Below are 19,692 nucleotides of genomic sequence, written 5' to 3'. Positions count from 1 at the left end.
TCAGTAGAAACCATTTAAGCACTACATCAGAAGCTAACATCTGCAGTTTTTATCTCTTCTATTTGGGGGCGCAGCCAATCAGTGCCAAGGAAAATGAATTGCACTCCTGGGTTGGCTGTTTCACAGACGCCAGTCAAAAGCATATGGCTCTAAGTAGCGTTGCGCCCAGATATTTCAGCTACCTTAGCTGCATTATATTTTGAATGTTTTAGCAAAAATCTGCAACTGTGTGAATTTTGAGCGAATAATTTGGAGTTACGTTCCTCGTAAAAATCAACGAACGGTTAAATCCACAAACACTGGCCTACAACTAGCCTGATGTCCACTGTATATATTTTTTGGATGCCTTTGCTTAAAAAAGCTTTTGTTAAACTTCGATTTTCATAAGAATGCAAATTTTGTGTTAAGTCAACCACTTATTGCATTGAAAAAGAAAGAACGCAAAAAATGATTAGTTATTTCAGATTCACGCAGGATCTTTCCTCAGCGGTCACACTGAGGAATGCCCCCTTAAACCACCTTAATATTTAGACGAGTTTACAAATTACGAACATTCGACTTGCCGTACCAGAAATATTATATTTACATATAAATATTTTGGTTGCACAACCTGAGCATTTCTAATAATGAGCTCATGCATGTATCTTATGCTCTTTTTTTTTCTTTTTGTACTTGCGGTATGACGTCGTAGAAGGCTGCACGTAAGATCCTGTTTTCTTTTATCAGCTTCTGGAAAGCAGCAAGTACACGTGTGAAAACACACAAGTGATTAAACTGCACCACAAACCTTCCACTCAGTTTGTAAGGTGTTACCAGTGTGGCTAAATGCCTGCGTGTGGGTATTACTGGGTGCAAAGGGAATGTAGGATTTCACCACCAGAGCATGGGGGGGATTATCTGCTTTCCAAGGCCACTGACACATTACAGTCAGGCCCTGCTAAAAGCTGTGGAAGCTTCTGTTGTCAGCCCCATGAAAAAGAACCAACATGTGTCCCAACAGTATTACATCAGATAAACAGCAAAAGCTCTGCTGACATAGAATTACAATGCAGTAAGATGTGGAAGCATGACATCTACAGAAATATTTTCCTACGTGTCGTATTGTATTTTGATTCGAACAACACATTTCTGTATTCAGAACTCGGTGTTTACTAGTGAAATGATTAGACTTTTCCTGACCAATTCTTACTTCCAATACGCTTTTAATAAGGGTTCTTTGTTCAGTTAGATTTTCTCAAAGATTAACAAAAAAAAAAAAGGTGCAAGAATATCAGGTAATCTTAGTGTTGCTGCATCTAATTAAAAGAAAAAATGATACATTTTCTTTTCCATTTGACCTTATGAATGCCACTAAGGACTGGCCACTGGATGTATACTAACTTGTTGGTTTAATAAATACACCTATCCCATGGATTATTAACAGAAATAGAAAATCTATGACTCACATGGCAGCAACTCAATGCATTTAGGCATCTCAACATGCTGAAGTCGACTTCCTGAAGCTCAAACTGAGCATCAGAACGGGAAAACAAAAAAAAGGAGATTTAAGGGATTTTGGCTGTTGATGCCTGACATCCTGGTCTGACTGTTTGTTTTCATCTGCTGGGATCTTCACACACAACTGTCTCTTTTGTTAACTTTCTTTACACACAATAAAGAGTGGTTTATTACCCCGTATTGCTGTTTGTCCACAATACATTGATTCTCAAAGCAGATGAGCAACTGCATGAGAAGAAAACACCAGGTCAGACTCAAGTCATCTAAAATCAAATAAAATGAGGCTGCACTTCACCAAAATGGGGATATTTCTCGTCACAGTTTGGGCTTCTTAGAACCAATGTAACCTTGTTTAATCGCCCTATCCTGAGTATTGTTGGTGACCATACCCATCCCTTTATGAACCCAGTGCACCATCAACTAATTGGCTATTTCCAGCAGAAAAACAAGCCACGTTACAAAGCACAAATCGTCTCTCTGTTCTCAACCATAATGTGGGTTTTGCAATACTCTAGCTCCCTCCTTCGTCTCTTGATCTTAATCGAACAGAGCCTCTTTTGGGATTTTGTGGAATGAGAGATTTGCATTATGGACGTGCAGCCAACAAAATCTGCTGGAACTGAGTGATGCTATCATCTCTGGAGAATGTTTTCAACATTTTGTTGACTCCATGCCACAAAAAAAAAAAAAAAAATGAAAGCAGCTTCAAAGGCAAAAGGTGGTCAAATCTGGTCTGAGCTATTTGTACTTAACAAATGAAAAATGAGTTTCTGTCATTCGTTTTTAGCACTCCGTAGCACTTTTTAGCTTTGTTTGGATTGCAGTGAATGAAGGAAATTCCCGGCTTTAGGTGATGTTACAGAAAAAATGAGAGGAAGAGATGGGTTGTGGGTGTTTACAGGATAGGAAGTGGCACAGTGTGAGAGGTTAACTGTGCTGGGGTGGGCTGGAAAGAGATGAATGCAATGTTAGATGTGCAGAGGCATCAGAGTTGTGTACCTGGAAGTCATTAGGGGGGTTTGTTTGTCCTCAGCCTCAGTGGGAATCCGCCTTGCACAGCTTCGTGGAGGGAGCGGATTGATTGACATCTCAGCAGTGAATCAGGGATTAAAGGGGATTTTGTGGTTGTTAGTGTTTGTGTGGTTGGAAGTATCGATTCATATTTCTGTGTCTTATTTACAGGCTGTGGTGGAGTTGGGTTCATATGGTGAAGGGGTATCGTGAGTGATAGAAGTGCATGAAAAATTTAGAGTTTAAGTTTACACAGGCGTGCAAAAATGAAACAAAGGAAAACATCATTCCGTCAGAACAGTCATGCGTGATGCTTTTATCTTATTTAAATTCAGCCTTGGAGCTTTTCCAAAGCGGTATAAAGTTATACCATTATTGTTTTTCAAAGACATCTGTCTCATATTTTGAGACATATTGCTTCCTGAAAGATTCCACACATCATTGCTTTTGTTGTTGGATTTTTTATTTTTTTTTTACTATAATTTACATTATCTGATGAGATTGTAGCTGCTAAAACAAAAGATTTACATTCTGTTACATTTCTGGTATTAATTGCCTGTTTCTCTTAGTCAACTTTACTGGGGGATTATTTGGTATGTTTCTTTATGGCTCTAAGTTGTGACATATTCAGTGTTCTACTTTAACATACAGAATTAATATACAGCTAATTTTCCCACTTCCCTTCCCAGGGTCTCGTCTCCGACAGGAAGACTTCCCACCCCGGATTGTAGAGCACCCGTCTGATTTGATTGTGTCCAAAGGGGAACCAGCCACGCTCAACTGTAAGGCAGAGGGCCGTCCAACCCCGACAGTGGAATGGTACAAAGATGGCGAGCGCGTTGAGACGGACCGAGACAACCCGCGCTCCCACCGCATGCTGCTGCCCAGCGGATCCCTCTTCTTCCTGCGCATCGTCCACGGACGTCGGAGCAAGCCAGACGACGGCAGCTACGTCTGTGTGGCCCGAAATTATCTGGGCCAGGCGATCAGTCACAACGCATCCCTGGAAGTAGCTAGTAAGTGCCGCTGTTCTCCCCCCCCTGTCTGATTGTGTTGATATCCACCAGTTTCGTTAGAACACGTTGCCTGAAAATAGTCCTATAGAATAAATCTACACAAAAAAACATTAAACATACGGTAGCAAAGCGAGAACATGCGAAAAATATCCTTGATATATCGGGGCCACTGGTCACGGATGTAACAGTCAGGGGGGGGTTAATCCTTAACCTCGAGGTTCCTGCTGCATGTCCATCTCTTCCTCTCCATTTTCTACTGGATAGCTTTGACTAATGGCCACTGGTGCTACAAAATCTAAAAAAAGGAAAACAAATTATGTTTATCCCCTTTACTCTGACAGCCCCCGATAAAATTCAGTACATCCAATTGCCCTCAGAAGTTATTCAGTTTCAAAATAAACATGTTAGGACATGCTAGAGATTAAAACAGTGAAACATAAAACATACGACAAACATACAACAAGGGGATCCGTACAGTCCTCTCATGCTGTGATTTATCAGTGGTAATGAATGACCTCCTCTGTCTATTTTTACATTGTGTTTTGGAAACTGGCACTGCTATTGCCATCTCAATAGCGGCAAGAAGCCTTCCATTGTTAAAAGAACGCCCTGTCTGAAGTTTGCCACAGGCCATACATGTAAAAGAAGTTCTCTGTTATTTTGACAATGATATTAAACTTTTTGCCGAGATGCGAAATGCTGTGAGGATGCTTTTCTTCTGAAGAGATACGGACCTGGTCAAAATTCATGGGGAAACTAACATGCAGGACAATCCTGAAAAAAAAAAAAAAAAAAAAAAGTTTGAGGCTATAAAAGACTTTCCTTGTTATCCAGCAGGACAACATGACAGCTTTCCTTCACAGTTATGAACTGATTTGTTTATACATGGCACAGACTTTAAAACTATCCAGCCTTGTTGAGTCATGCATGTGTAAAAGTGTTGATGTGCTTCCAGTTGAACGGGTTTATCTCAAGCAGGAATCCATCAGGTTGCTTACAGCTATAATAAATGTCTGTATGTTAAATGCAGTGATGGAAGGATGCCCTTAGAAAGGGCAAAGAGCAAAAGGTCAGTATATGCAACCTTTGGAGAAATATCTTCAGCAAAGAAGGCCACATGGGGATGAAGTCCCATTGGAGCAAAGGTTTTCCAAATCCGAAAACACTGGGTAATAACACGCATAAAGAAGGCATTGATTGAGGGAGGTGTTGGTGACAAGGGTTAACGATCAGAGACGTGCCCGCACACACAGCACACTTCTCCATCGTTTACTGTCAAGCCTCCGCTTTGCTTAGCTGTGTCAGCTTTCACAGCTTCAACCTCTAGGGTTTGCACCAAGGTTTTACAATAATGACGGCCCTCCAGTGTAAGTTTTACCTTCTGCATCATAATGAAGGCAATGGTCAAAGTGTATCACAGTAATGCTAGATCAGCAGTCCGACCTCGGAAAGCCAAGGCCTCTCAGAGGCGGGTGGGTAGGGTGGAGGTGGGGGGGGCGGGCGTGCGGAGAGTTTATTACTTGTAGTTCACAAAATTTACTGCAAGGCTTTAGGGTCGAGGTGGAACACAGAGAAGACTTGTTGAAGCTGCTCGGATGAATTATATTTCCTTACTTCATCCTTCAGAGGTCACACAGATTCATGGCTCACCCTGGGGCTAGGTGGTTAAACAGAACTGCCTTTTGGAAAAAGCTGCTGAGACAAAGAGATCCCATGACGGAGAAAATGGAAAAGAAGGACTTACCTTGCGCATTGGCTGAGTTTCTCTTACGTATTTTGTTTTTTAGATTAGTTTTCATGCAGTGCTGAAATCGCTCACCAAAGTTAGCAACTACTGCGGAACTAGGGAGAAGCTCTTGTGCTGGCAGTCATCTTACAAAGATGTCTAATTGTGCGAGATGACAGCATAAACAATTAAGAAACATTTATCACTTTTGCGGCTGCCTTTTCTGTATGCGGTAAAAGGAGTAAACAGTGACAGTTCAGAAGACGGATAGTTTATTAGCCATCTGTGAATACCACAAAAAGCTGTTAGCCACTAACAGCTTTTTAAAGACTCTTAGCCGGTCAAAACTGAACTCTTGAGATTTATAAAACTGGTAATTGTGAAAGCTGTGGGAACATTAATTGTTGCTCTTAGCCCCTAAAACCACCTTAATATTTAGACGAGTTTACAAATTACGAACATTTGACTGGCCGTGCCAGAACTGGAGCATAGTATGCTGATTACTCGGGAAGTGAAGAGCTCTTGTGGTATGAGAGATCATCGCAATTAAAAGCTGTGGTATTTCTTGTCAAAGTGAAGTATGTCTCACAACGTTCCTATCAGGATGTGATTTCGTCTGACGTAGAAAATAAAAACTCTAATTATGTGGCTCTGATATGGTTTAAGGGCTTAAAGTTTGACATCATGTTGCATCCATATTTAAGATTTTTACTTTGAAATAAGACGATAGTTCCTGTTTTGTCCCATTGTGACGTCTGCTCTCGCGTGCCTCATTGAACTGGCTTAAGACGCTCTGCTACAAACACCTCGGAGAAACCCCCACCATGTTTAAATAGTTTATGAGACAGTCTTTTGGATACTCTGTAGTAAAATAAAATGTGACAGGCAGGAAACGGTATGAATGAATTGACATCTATTAGTCATGCACTCCACAAATCTGGCTTGCCTGGAAAAAGTGGCACAAATATAGTCAGTTTTAAGCTAAAGACATAAAAAAAGTCTTCCATAAAGTTTGTCACAAGCCATGTAGGCAAATTAAAGTAAGTGGGGAAAAAAATGTACGCTCCCTGAACATAACATCCCCACAGTGAAGCATAGCATAGGCTGCATCGTGCTGGAGGGGATGCTTTTCTTCCGCAGAGAAATGGAAGCCGTTCAGAAATCCTGTGAAGATAAATGGAGCTAAACGCAGAGCAAGCCTAGAGAAGAAAAACGGTTAGCAGCTACAACACACATAGATGTTAGACGTTTCATTTTTTTTATGTTTCCGAAATGTTTTGAAAACAATTTTGTTTCCACTTTGCACTTTTGCACTACTTTGTGTTGGTCAATTAAATACAATCCCAGTAAAATACATTATGCAACATAAAATGTACAAATATTTAAATAGAATGAGTACTTTTGCATCATGACAATCCTTACTGTGAGGTCAACTTGTTTTACTAAGGTTAATATTATCTCCTCAAGATTTTTAAAACAATTTCACATGATTTGATGTTTTTTCCTTAAAATAACAACTAAAAAAAGTAGAGCAAGCAAGACCCGATGACCTCAATTTACTGAGTGAATTTTCTGATTTCCAACCTCTTTCTAAAAATAAACGTGACGGGTCATAATAATAAATTTTACGTGACTCGTTGTCACAAATATCCCGTCACTTTAAATAACTTGATGGGTTCATCGAGTCAGCTACCCAGGCAGGCGGAGAAACAGCAGAACATCATCAAGAATCCCCCCGAGAATTAGTCATTTGATCACTCAGGAATGGCGTAAATGTGAAAATTAGAGTGGAAAAATTGGTACTTAAGGAAAAAAAAAAAGAAAACAGCTCGATTCCACATTAATTATCTGAATGACTTTTACGACTCTTCCCGCCGCTGTTCCGATTTAACCGAAGTAAGGCAGAGATGATGAAACGTGAAGGAGGGGGCTGACAAAAGACGGCGCTGAAAGCTGACAGATGCAAAGTGATGCGAGGAGGAAAGCAGTGACAGAGACAGACAGCGATCGAATACAGAGAGGAAAGAAGTATCTGTCCTTCAAGGCACACTAGTAAGACTTGTTGGCAGAAAATTGAGGTGACCCGTTGAGACACTGACAGATGTAGTATGTGCCGGTGCCAGAAGCGTGACCACAGGGTGGAAATACTGTGTAACTATACACAACACGCACACGGGGGGAGAGACGTGTGTGCCCACTTCCACGCATGCACACTGGAAGTCCATCTTGAAAGCAAAAGAGGAATAAGAAATAAGGCAAAAGAGAGATATAACTTGGTTCCTGTCCAATAAATGTCACAGAAGACACTCAGCATATTTTTTCTGCCGGCAGGGACCCTGGAGGACCCGGGGAAATGAACATATGTCCTATTGACCTCAGCCACTTGATTCAATCATGGAGCGCTTTATTGAGGTGAAGGCAAAGTCACCGCCCGTGTACTCTAAAGGTTATTGGATACTAGGACAGTTTTTAGGTTCAGTAAGAGGAAGGAGTAAATGTTAGTCTTAAACTAATTGGACATTGCCATTTGCTGGAGGAAAGTGAGGTTTATGGTTGGGACTGGAGGTTAAACTATAACACTGCGCTGATGAAGTAACGAGCCACAAGACAGGACTGACAACCACACAGCCATGCCGCTTCTGAGAAAATGGGAACAGAATGAGGGAAGAAAAGGTCGGCCTCTTAAAGTAAATAACTGTGATTGTCAAATTGCTGTTTGCCAAAAGGTGACAGCAAGAACATTGGAAGTTAAAATCCAAATTGGGCTTAATATTTTTTTTTTTTTGCTTTCTTACAACTGTGTATCGTCACAATGATGTAATAGCACCGTGGGTGGAAACGTGTTTAGAAATGACAACAAAAATGGTCTTGAAACACATCCCTGAGTGACTCCATTAAAACGCTTTGAATGTGAGAAAAACATCCTCCCCTATTTTCTAAAAACAGGTTGTTTCAGTGCTGCAATCATGATGTGTTGTCCTTTTCTGACAAACTGTAACTAATTGGGAGTGTTTTGGAAGAAGGAAGAAATCAGCCCCATTTTTTTTTAAATATATTTCAAAAAATGAGGTTACAAAGACGTTCCACTGACATAATCTGGAGCTCAATCAGTGGAAAGTAAACAAACCTCCAAATTCAAAGCCGTATAGATTCAGAGACCTTGATTATACTGTACTTTGGATAACTCAGAAAATAAAGTGGGGGAAAATGATTAAAGGTGTTCCAGGAAGAGAAGTGAATGTTAAAGTTTGGATTATGCATGCTAAATGTAGCTCTGGTTAAATCCACTTAATAACTGGGATAAAAACAATTACATATCTGGTGCAATGGGGATATGTAAGGTTGACTTTAAGTCTTAGACTATGTTACGCAAAAGAAAATTAAAACAGCATTCATGAAGTCACCATTACCAAGTCAGTGCAGCAGCAGAGGTTACTTCATGAACATAAAAGTGTAGTTTTAATTTCTACATGCTGATGTACAATCACAAAGTTTGCTGTTTCTCCGAGACACGTTACATTTTGTCAGCGCTTGACCTCAGGCTGGAACGATGATTCATTTTTCAGCAGGGCAACGACCCAAAGTACATGGCCAAGATCTGAAGAGTGGCTTTAAAACCACTCCGTGGATGTCCTGGAGCGGCCACGCCAGAGTTCAGACTTGAATCTGACTGACTGTCCCTGCAGAGATCTAAAAATGGCCGCCCAGACATCTCCTATCCAGCTTGATGGAGCTTGAGAAGAATTGCAAAGGACGACGGGCAAAACTGCCCCGAGACAGAAGAGCTGAGCCTGGGGCGTCATGTTCAAAAAGACTTGAAGGTGGATCAACAAAAATAATCAAAGGCTGTGAATACTTATGTAAAAGGGATTTCTTGAGTTTTTTTTAAATTTTTTATAAATTTGCCAAAATCTCAAAAACATTTCTCCACATTGTCATAATGAGGTGCTTATGTGCCAAATTTTGATGCAAGAGATTAATTTAATACAATGTGGAATAATGACACAATGCGAGAGAAAAGAAAAAAAACAGAAACAGAAAGAGAAGCGCTGTGAACGCTTTCCGGATGTACTGCAAGCTTGCTTCTCCAAGCCCAGTCTTATTATAATCACATACTGAAAATGCGAGGCTACGAGAGATGCACAAAGCGGCGTATATAGACTGTTGCGGCTTCTCGGAGGTCCGATACCTTTTCTTCCTGCCCCTATCCATTAGCTAATGGCTCCTCTCTTGAAATGCCTGTCACCTGCTGCTGACAGCATCCAGTCAGCAGTCACTCAGGATAAACACGTTAAAGCAGCGCAAGTGGCAGTAGACCTGCATATACATCAAAAACAAAAAAAAAACAAAAAACATTGTCATTTTCACTTCATATAGACAATGGGTGATACTGTTTGATAGACAAGCACTGACACACTAGAAATCCTCTCTTGTCAGGAAGACATAAATGTCTAGTTGTAGTCATTTCCAATTGTCTGTAACAGTATGTGAGGCCGGCTGTTTCTCATCCCGTTTTCCGCTTCCTTGTTCTCCCCGAAGTTGGCCCGTGGTTAGAGCCGTCTGTGAATAAGCATCACACTTTGGGGACAGCTGGTTTGTGTTTACAGTCTGGATACCAGGGCGAGTGCGCTGCAAGTATTGTCTAAACAATTTTAGTTGCTATATTCCCTTTGGCTCAGCATTTCCACAAGACAGATTTGCGGCGGAGCGTCGGGACGGAGGGGGAAGAGCTTGCTCGGCTTGCGGCGGCACTGTGAGAAAAGGAGAGGAGAAGCAGTCGAGAGCTTCTGATATGGAGCATATGGCTCCGAAATGTGAGGCAGTAAAACCAGAAGACAGAATCTTGCTCTTTTTCGTGCGTCTCCCTGTCTAAAGCACACTTTACCAGAATTTTTCTGCACCCATATGCAGCCTGTATTTCTGATTGAAACGACAGCTGTTGTTTATTTGGAAGGGCTTTCCTTCAAATCTGCATGTTCATTTGCAGAACTATATACCCTACCCACTGAGTAGAGTTGGAGGAAGTTTGACAATAAAATCTTCTAAATTAACTATTAGGTGTGGCATTAGGCAGTCGTACATGTACAAATGCACATTTGGCTGTATTATAGGACTAAACACATTGGAGGTAAAACAGCAATTGAGGCATCTTTGGATTCAAACTGTCTGTAGGGGAAAAATTCATTAAAGTACAAGCCTAAGAAGCATACAAGCAAGTGTTTCACCATTTTAATAAGTTATAAAACCCCTAAAATGGAGATGGTTTTTTTTTTTTATTTCATCCCCTTTTAAAACATTTTAGAGATGCTCCTTACCAGCCTGTCAGTTTACGTGGATAGCCACGTTTCGATGGGTGAGATGATCAATTCAAAAGATGCTCAGATCTTAAGGTTTGATTTATAACCTAATCATAAGCTAAGCTTCCTTCCTGATCTGTTTGATTTCTTTGCTTTTATTTTATTGGGGAGAAGGGGTCTGGATAAAAACTTCTCACAGATTAATACGTGGAAATTTTTTTGAAAAAAAAAAAAAAATCAATCACTTTCCTTTCAATTCACAAGTAGGCACTACTTTGGTTTAGATACATTCCAGATGAAATACTTTGTAAGGGTGTGACGGCATCCCGACGATGCATGAACGTGTTTCCGAGGGATGATTGTTTATGCAAGTCGCTGAACGCCACCTGGCATAAACTACTGCAATCTGCTGGAGTTTTCCTGGTTTAGCTGACTAATTATGTGGCATGCAGCCAATTAAACCAGAATACAGCCTATTTGTAAGGCATGTGTTAGCTTAAAAACACATAAATAAAACTAGGAATGAACTGAAACTGATAACCAGAGCTCAAGCATCAACACATTTGTAGCTTGTGATAGAAAGAGATGAAGAGAAAAAGAACAGCAGCAAGATTTAAATGAACAAAACTCTTCTTTTGCATACACTTCTGTGTGATGTATGTCTCTGGTGGTACAGTTTCAGTGATTTTACACACATGGCTTTTGGCGTCTCACTCCAAAAGCCACGGATGGAGGGGGAGCCTCCCCTCCCCCTCCATCCGTATCATGCCAGGTATCATTTTGCTGTAATATATTCAGCTCCGACTGTTTCCCCTTTAAAAGAAACAGCCGAAAATGATCCCCCTCCTTGTTTCCTGCTCGGATTCGAACTTCGGTGCCAGTCGCGTTTCCCCCCAGATTAGTAAAGCTGCCTGATCTCTATCTGTTTCCCAGTGAAACTCCACGCCCGTTGTGTCGGTTTACCATGACATCATGCGTGATTTGTGTCAGCGCAACAGAAACTTCCCAGAGGGAGAGGTAATCAACAGTGATGTGCTCATAGCTGCAAAACTGTTTCTAACAACTGAAAATTAATTAATAGGGAAAACCCGTTGTCGTCGAGTCACAACATGCAACGAGCCATGCGTTCAGGAAAAGCAAGATGCGTCTAACGTCCGCCGCACCGCACGCTTGCGGGTTTGTCAGCGCCGAGGCTTATAGGAGTTAACGGCTTACGACAGTTGACTAATCCTGCTGTCGCTAAGAAAAGAGGGATGGCTTAGCCTTTTGTGAGATATTAGAGCTATCCATCCTCTGCTCATCACTACATAATGTCACAGGCTACAACTTCATCCACGCTTGTGGCTGATTCTTACTTCCTTGGGGGAGGTCAAAGGTTGCAACTTTGTTTCAGTGTTTTGTCCATCAGAGATTTTTTATTTATTTATTTGTTTTGTCTTAGCTGATCTGAGCTGCTGTATCGCATCATCCAAGAAAAAGCAAAAACAAAAAATAAATAAATAAATCTGTCAAACGCTGACAGTGCCTTCAAGGCATGAAAATGAAAAATGAGCGCTCTTCCAGATGGTGCGCTGTGTAATTGTGGTTCGATGATTGTTTGTGATTAAAATGCCAACTTTTCTGACTATCATTAAACTAATCAGAATTCTTATGCAATCTACTGGATGCGGATGCTTCGTTTTGTTTCCCTGCCTTGCATACATAATGTATTTGAAACACGGGACAACTGCAGAGCTTTGAAATTCAATTGACTGTTTTTTTTTTTGTTTTTTTTCCAGATAGGCAGCACACTTTGGACTATCGGTTTCTGTTTCACTTCATCCTTAAATAGAACTGGGATATCAGATTTGCTGCACAGTATACATTTGTATCAGAGCAGACACACAGTGTTTGTAGCATCATGTACAAGGCAATATTGTATTTTGGAATAACAGAGATTATTATGTAGCTATGTTTAGCATGTAATAACATAGAAAACTACAAAAATTAATATAAAAATCATGCTGTGTCTTATTAAGGAGCTGAACAACGTCAGCGGCACAGACACAGAATGGAAATCTGAGATTGTTCCTACCGCTTGTCCACCACAACCAAATAAGCTGCTGTATTTTCTAACAGCCTGCGGACGTAATTTATAACATCCAGCACACTAAAGGGCTAAGAAGGGCTGAAAAGAAGAATAATGAGAGGAACAATTCCAACACAGCGTTCCCTGAGACTGCCTGGGTTGTCAGTTCTGCATCCCCTGTTTTTTTGCCATCTTTGCCCTCCTCCTCTCCCTTCTGGAGCATCTCTCTCTCTCTCTCTCTTTTCCCTTGGGAATACATTTATATGTGCAGACAGGCTTATAAAGGAGCTGCTGTTGTTGAATCTCCTTACTGGCAGCTTTAATGACCAATAATGTGCTCAACATTACAAAAAAAAGTTCCACACACTGTTGTATGTGCAAATTTCATGTACACAGTTGAGGCAATGAATTCTGCCCTACATTACAAAAGTGTTTTTGTCACTTGAAAGTCTTTCCTGCTAGAGCATATTCAGCTGTTGCTGTATTTTGCAAGCATAATGATATAAAAACGTCACGCTCCTTGCACAGTTTGACTAACGGCAAAGGGTAAAAATGTTGTGGTTTCATCACTATTATTTGATTATCTAATCACAAAAACTACACAAATAATCAGTTTGAAAAGACATGGGTTAGCTTCACTTCAATTGGAAATCAGATAGACTGTGCCAAAAACACAAAAAAACATTACGATCAAATCAGTTTGAATAAGAATGATGCAAATAGAATAAGGCGTATCTTACAGTGCTGAGTGTTTACCAGTCCATCACTTTCTGGCTCTTTCTTTTAGAGATCAGCTGACAGATACTCCATGCAGCTTAATCAATAACTGATCACCCAACAAATGCAAATCCTTCCTGTGTATGTAGAAGACAACTGGATCTATTATTTTGTTTCTTGAAAACAGTTCACCTTTCATTCAGAAGACGACCTCTTTTCTGAACATGGGTGCCAATTAACATGCTTGCAATTTTTAGTAAGAAGAGTCACAATGGTAGACCCAGAAATGTCACTAATTGACCCAATAATGTCACGCGAGTCACTAGGGCAGCCCTCAGTTCAGTTCATCGTTTAGGTTATTGTCAATTTACAATCCAGCTGTGTCCCTAATGGGGACTTGTGGGTTGTTCTGGTCATGTTTTAAGGTTTCAAGGCCACTAAAGCTCCCTGATGTAGCCGGGTCAAGGCTGAAGAGCAGATATTAGAAAGATGACAAAAACAAGCTACTTCTTGTTTGTAATGTTCGCTTTTCATTCCTCTCTCAACCACCTTCCAAAGAATGTCCCTCCACCTTGAGATTTACATGAATTATTTGAGTCTCGGAGGTCAAAAACTCAAAGTATTAATCGCTTGACACTTTGTTGCCCTCACCGAAAAGCATCACTGCTCATTAATCCGCTAATGGTAGGGTAGAAAAGCATTTACTCTATGCATCCCTTTATTTTTTGAATAAATGTGTTTTTTGCCTGTACAGTGTGAGGCTATAGAAGCTAAGTTTTTCTCCAGGTCACTCCTTTTTTTGAACCATCTGCTCTGTTTTTCACTATATGCACAATATGGTTCACGGTTCAAATTATTTGCAGTAATATCCCACAAATATAAACAGCATGAAATGAGGCACCGGGAACTGAATAAGACGATAAGCCTGAGGCACAGAGGGAAGCACAAAAAAAAGGAAAGATAATTAAAATGATCTTAAGAGTTATATACCCTTAAGCACTGGGAATCCTTATTTGTTTGCACACTTATAAACCATTTCCTGTATACAAACACATTTTGAGCCGGATAATATACCTGCTGTTAGTTTGGGGGGCATAAATCTCTGTCTCCGCCACGTTCGTATATTTAATATAAGTTATGCGGAACACGTCAGGATTTGGCTCATTTACATAATGGCAATCTACAGGCAATTTATAACAATCAGGCCTGAAAAATGTGGCATTATGCAGCTGAAATTAACTTTTTGGGTTTAATATGCTTCATTGTGCTGTTCAAGTAAAATACTGCGATCCTATTCAAATTAAATTCGATGTCAGATGAACATTCGTGTACAACAAGCGACGTTTTCTTTTTTTTTTGTGCGATTTTACCCGCTTCTACAGGTTCGGTAACACTTTATTTGAAGGGGGGTGAATAAGACTGATATGACACTGTCATAAACATGACATAACACCTGTCATGAACATCAATAAGTCTTCATGAATATTTATTTATGACTGTTGTCATAAAGTGTCATTCGGTAAATCATGACACTTTTAATACAAAGTTGACATTATTCAAAATGTCTTTGTTATGACAACTTGACATTAATCTAGACAAAATTGTTTTCGTTATGACAACTTATTAACCTAGACAAAATTGTCTTCATTATGACAACTTGTCATTTACCAAGAAATCATGATCTGACATAAATTTGTCATAATAGTAATAATGATTTAATTATTACACTAGCAAAAGCTTTAACAAAACAATGATTAATATTTCCACTCCCTGAAATAAAGCAAAACAAGTAGGACAAGCAATAGATTTCATTAAGCTTTATTACACTGTCAAATGATTTAATAACAGACTCATTAACATTTTTTACATCAACTAAAGTGTAACACATAGCAGCAGTTATGCAAATGTCATTAGGTGTTATTACAGTGTCATTAAGTAAAGTGAAACAAGTAACAGTTATGAAGATGTCATTAAGTGTCATTACAATGTCATTAATATTAACTTTTACCTCAAGTAAAGTGAAACAAGTAGCAACAATTATAAAGATATAATTTAGTGTTATTACAGCGTCAAATGCTATGCTAACAGAGTCATTGATATTAAGTCTTACCTCAAGTGACGTGAAACACACTGGAGAACTTATAACTACCATCATAGCTGTAGAACAAACCCTTTGTACATTGGAATAAAACAAAAGATAACTTGTTCTAAGATAACAGAGGGTTTAACATCTGGTCAGTATATTGTTACTCTTGAAATACTGATTAAAAAACTAAAACAGAATTACTTATTCTATAACTTAAGAAAATAGGTTCTTTCAACAGTAACATTTTTTGTTTTGATTATGTCAGCCATCTCCTTCATAATAGCCTTCGTAGTTTTAGGCACATGAGTATATCTTTTTACTTAATGAGCATTCTAAATTATTTCTAACCAGATACTCTGACTTATGGTTGTTTGCAAGAAGCTTATTAATAAATAAATAGATTTAACACCAGTTTTTAGTTGTCTAAAACGTAACTTATTAACTCAACTGGTGAATTTTGACTCCTGCTCCCCCTTCCGCACTTACCTGGCCCTTCCCACCCCACTTCACCTGGAGAAAATATTAACACAAAAACGACTTACCTAATTTTCTTGGGGAATATTTCATCTGCTTCTTTCTCTTTGGTCAAACAGGAACTTCTTTCTCTGGTGGCTGGTCCTTATTACATCCTCCACACTCGTAGCATGTCTTCATTAGCCAACTTTGTCCCCCGCACCATGTGTCCTAGGCTAACATGGGTCTTCATGTGGCTAAAGTTTCCAAAGCAAAGAACACAAGCACTGTGTCACATCAGCCAAGTTGCTAAATAATGCACATAAAGGATAACGTTGACTAACATATTAGCTTTTAATTTGCTAGATTAAAATTGGAGGGAAAAAACTAATTTGCCTGTCTTTAAATATATATTTAATACTCAGGGCTAACGTTACAGTAATGGAGTTTAATAACTTTAGCTAATATTAACTTAAAGCAAGGTAGGACTGGCTTGAATTACTCATAGCTAACATTACAAAGAAAGAGAACATAGTCAATGTTATTTTCTCGAAGAAAATGTAAAGTTAATAAGACACACCTCATATGTATTAGGTGTCAAGCTTTGGCTTCTTTTTAAACAGGAGGTCTGGCCGTTATAACTTGTGTTAGGTTGGCCCCACAATGTGGAAGATTTCTTCTTCACCAACACACTTCACGCCTGTTCGTGCACTGCTGCCTCTCACTGGTGGAGATGGTGTATTGCACTTCTTAACACAAAGCGGCACAGGTTCTTATGAAAACCCGATTTAAAACAGTTTTCATAATTATTCGTACAAACATGATTCCGCTTCGATCTGTATTTGCACATAAAGACGTACTGGTGCACCTAAATATGAATTACCGGTGAATTAAATAAGACAAAGCAGCCCCTGTATCTCACTGAATATTAAGGAGCCCTATTTCCTTTCTGAGGCGAAGCACAAAGTATGAAGCACCAATATCTATGCAAAAGTGAAAGCAATGAAAAGCTGCTTTTTAAGCGTCATGCTTGATGGCACCGCCATTTCCTCCAGCTGTATTATGTTTGACTGAAGATGATTGAGAGGTATGATTTACCTTAATGCTCTGCCTCAACCTGGCTTTGGTTTGCTTTTAGCCAAAACTCCAAACATAAAACAGGGTTAGGATTCATAGTCCATTGGATCGTCTCCCAAAGTGGGAGTGAATATAGATTGGACGGCTTCTTGTTTTACATGTTGGAATACTGAAACATGAGGGGGGGATTTAATCTTTGATCAGACCTCGTATTGACACATTTTGCATCTAAATAGGTCTCGGGGTGCGTCTTGAGTCAGATTTTCCTCCGATTGGCTTATTGACCGTATACAAACTTCTCATCTCTGTTTTTTTTTTTTTTTAATTCATTAAAAATTCTCAGTCGAATGAGAAGCATAGCTTTTTCCAGTCTCTCTGTATCTATATTTTCTCCTTCTCGCCTTCAAGCTAAATTGGCTGATTATAGGCTCTCTTCAAACATTGACTGACAGTTGCACGAAGGAGGGAGCAAATCTTTTTTTCATCGACGCTCCCTCGCAAATGATTTTCAGAGTGTTTCAACATTTTTCACATTTTGACACGCAATATTACAGCCTGTAACTTCATTGGGAATTTTTTATTTTTTTTATTTATTTATTTATTTATTTTTTGCGACAGATCCAACACAAAATATTGCTTAATTGCAAATTTTAAGGAAAAGGACACACTTGTTTACAAATAAAAACATGAAAATCGCGGCATGCTTTTGCATGCGGCCCCCCTGTAATCAGTGCTTAGTAGAACAGCCTCTCACTGCAATTATAGTGGCAATTTTCTTTGCTCTTCAGATCAAAAAGCTGAATATTTTTGTTCATTCTTGTTTGTCGCATATTTAGTCCCATCCCTCTTCTTATTATCTCTGAGTAGCTTCCCTGTCCCTGCAAAAAGCAAAGCGACTCTAGCATAATTTTTCAGAGTTGGTGGATGTGGGCTTCTGCTGCACACAGCGTAGAAACGGGAAGTTCGGCTCTTTTCAGCGACCCGGCTCTTTTGGCACAGTTTGGCTCTTTCGGCTCCAAAACGGCAGTGAATTTATCACGTTAAGCCTCATATTATGACTTACCTTGGAAAATATTAATATTTCATCCTTTTGCTTTTATTTCTTTATTTTTTTATGTATTTTTTTGTACTTATTTTTTTTGTTGTTGTTGAAAAGATTAGAATCCATGTACCCTATATTCCACTTTACATTTATGTTCTTTTTACTGTTGGTATTACCAAAAATCCCAGTAAAACACAATAATTGTTCTAGTTGGAACTTAACCAAATATACATAAACAAAATGTTTAAGAGGTTTTAATGCTTTTGCAAGTTGACATTTACAGTAGGGCCTCAACCTTTATACACTATGAAGACATTTGTATTACATACTTTCGTTTTAATAAACTTCTAAATCTTGTCCGTAGCTTTAAATCCATACCGGGAATCTCATGAACAGCAAAGGAGTTCTTCCCCAACATTATTTACCCTTTTGTTTTTATTGCCAGCTGCCATTTTGGTACAGCCTGTGTTTTTTTTTTATTTTATTTTCATATAAGGCTTTACCCAGTATTGTATGAGTACATCATATGCCATAAGAAATGCCTCGCTAAAGGTCTCCTATCAAAATGTCAAGAGGAAATAATGTGAACAGATCCAGACACACACATGCCCGCTTTTTTTGGCCCTGTCTGTACTTTGAGTGTAGAAAAGCTTCCCAGGATGAGTGGCTGTTTAATTGACAGCTCGCTCTCTAACTGCTGCCATTCACTGACAGATGAGGAAGTTTTTGCACTAATAGCCATTGGACATCTGCGCCTCTTGTCAGTCTTTTTTTGAGTTTTTTTTTTTTTTTTTAACTGTGTGCTGAAACAAGGAGTGCGATGTAGGAGTGTTGTCAGTGTGATGTCTTGCATTCTGGCTGTCACCCGTTCTCGCTCAAGCAAAGTTCCGTGTTAAAAATAGAGATTGCCACGTTTTTGTTGCACACTTTTTTTTTTTTTTTTAGCATTGATGTATCGAGAAAGCAAAAGAAAAAAAAAACACATACAGTCTTTTCAAAAATTTGTTCTTGGGGCACCTTTGATTTACAGTGAAATCATTTGAGTAACCTGCCATTATATTTCTAAAACACAAAATACCCAGAAAGCATTTTTGTAGATATTTTTAGCTCTCTTCGGTCTCAGATTTCTCTTCTTAGAGTAACTGCTCTCTGGGTTTGCTTGAGACAAATCAACCCACCTCCAGCCTCTGTATCTGCTGTTTTGCTGTTGCTCTGTTGGCATTGATTATCTCTGACCAGAGGTGTCCAAGTGCGTGTGTGTTGCTGACATGTACACAGATTCACACTATTTGTCTGTGGCTCTCCTGCTTGCTGGGAAGGCAGATACCTCAGGAGGTTCTGTAATAGAGCGGATTCTGTTGCTCACCTCAGACTCCCACGAGGAATGGAGGTAGCGTTGGGAAGAGGGGGGGGGTAGAGGAGAAGAAATAGGGGAAAGGGCAAAGGAAGAGTGTCTGTTGGTAACTTGCGGCTATGTATGAAGTCCTGACTGCTGGATTTGCCCTGAGACTCCACAGGTCAGAGGCCTGCAGATGTACAGCTGTATGCACTGTACGTATTTTGTGTCAAAACATCCTGGATGTAGCCCATATCTGTGTGCGTATGGGTATATCCATCCATCCATCCATCCATCCATCCATCCATCCATCCATCCATCCATCCATCCATCCATCCATCCATCCATCCATCCATCCATCCATCC

The 19,692-nt window shown here is 39.6% G+C and overlaps 1 protein-coding gene across 3 annotated transcripts in view; it reads left to right on the top strand.

Moving 5' to 3' along the window:
• LOC103133928 (roundabout homolog 1-like) overlaps positions 1-19,692 on the top strand; it is a 98,272-nt gene that overhangs the window by 31,827 nt on the left and 46,753 nt on the right. For all 3 annotated transcript variants that reach the window (XM_016668306.1, XM_016668305.1, XM_016668307.1), the window contains one exon: positions 3,198-3,524. In XM_016668306.1, the coding sequence (XP_016523792.1) occupies positions 3,198-3,524 (327 nt within the window). The remainder of the gene's footprint in view (positions 1-3,197; positions 3,525-19,692) is intronic.

This window comes from Poecilia formosa, unplaced genomic scaffold, assembly GCF_000485575.1.
Source record: "Poecilia formosa unplaced genomic scaffold, Poecilia_formosa-5.1.2 Scaffold14, whole genome shotgun sequence".
In the NCBI taxonomy this organism is placed as follows: domain Eukaryota; kingdom Metazoa; phylum Chordata; class Actinopteri; order Cyprinodontiformes; family Poeciliidae; genus Poecilia; species Poecilia formosa.
Note: the sequence above shows the minus strand (reverse complement) of the source record. Positions and strands in the feature narration are given on the sequence as shown.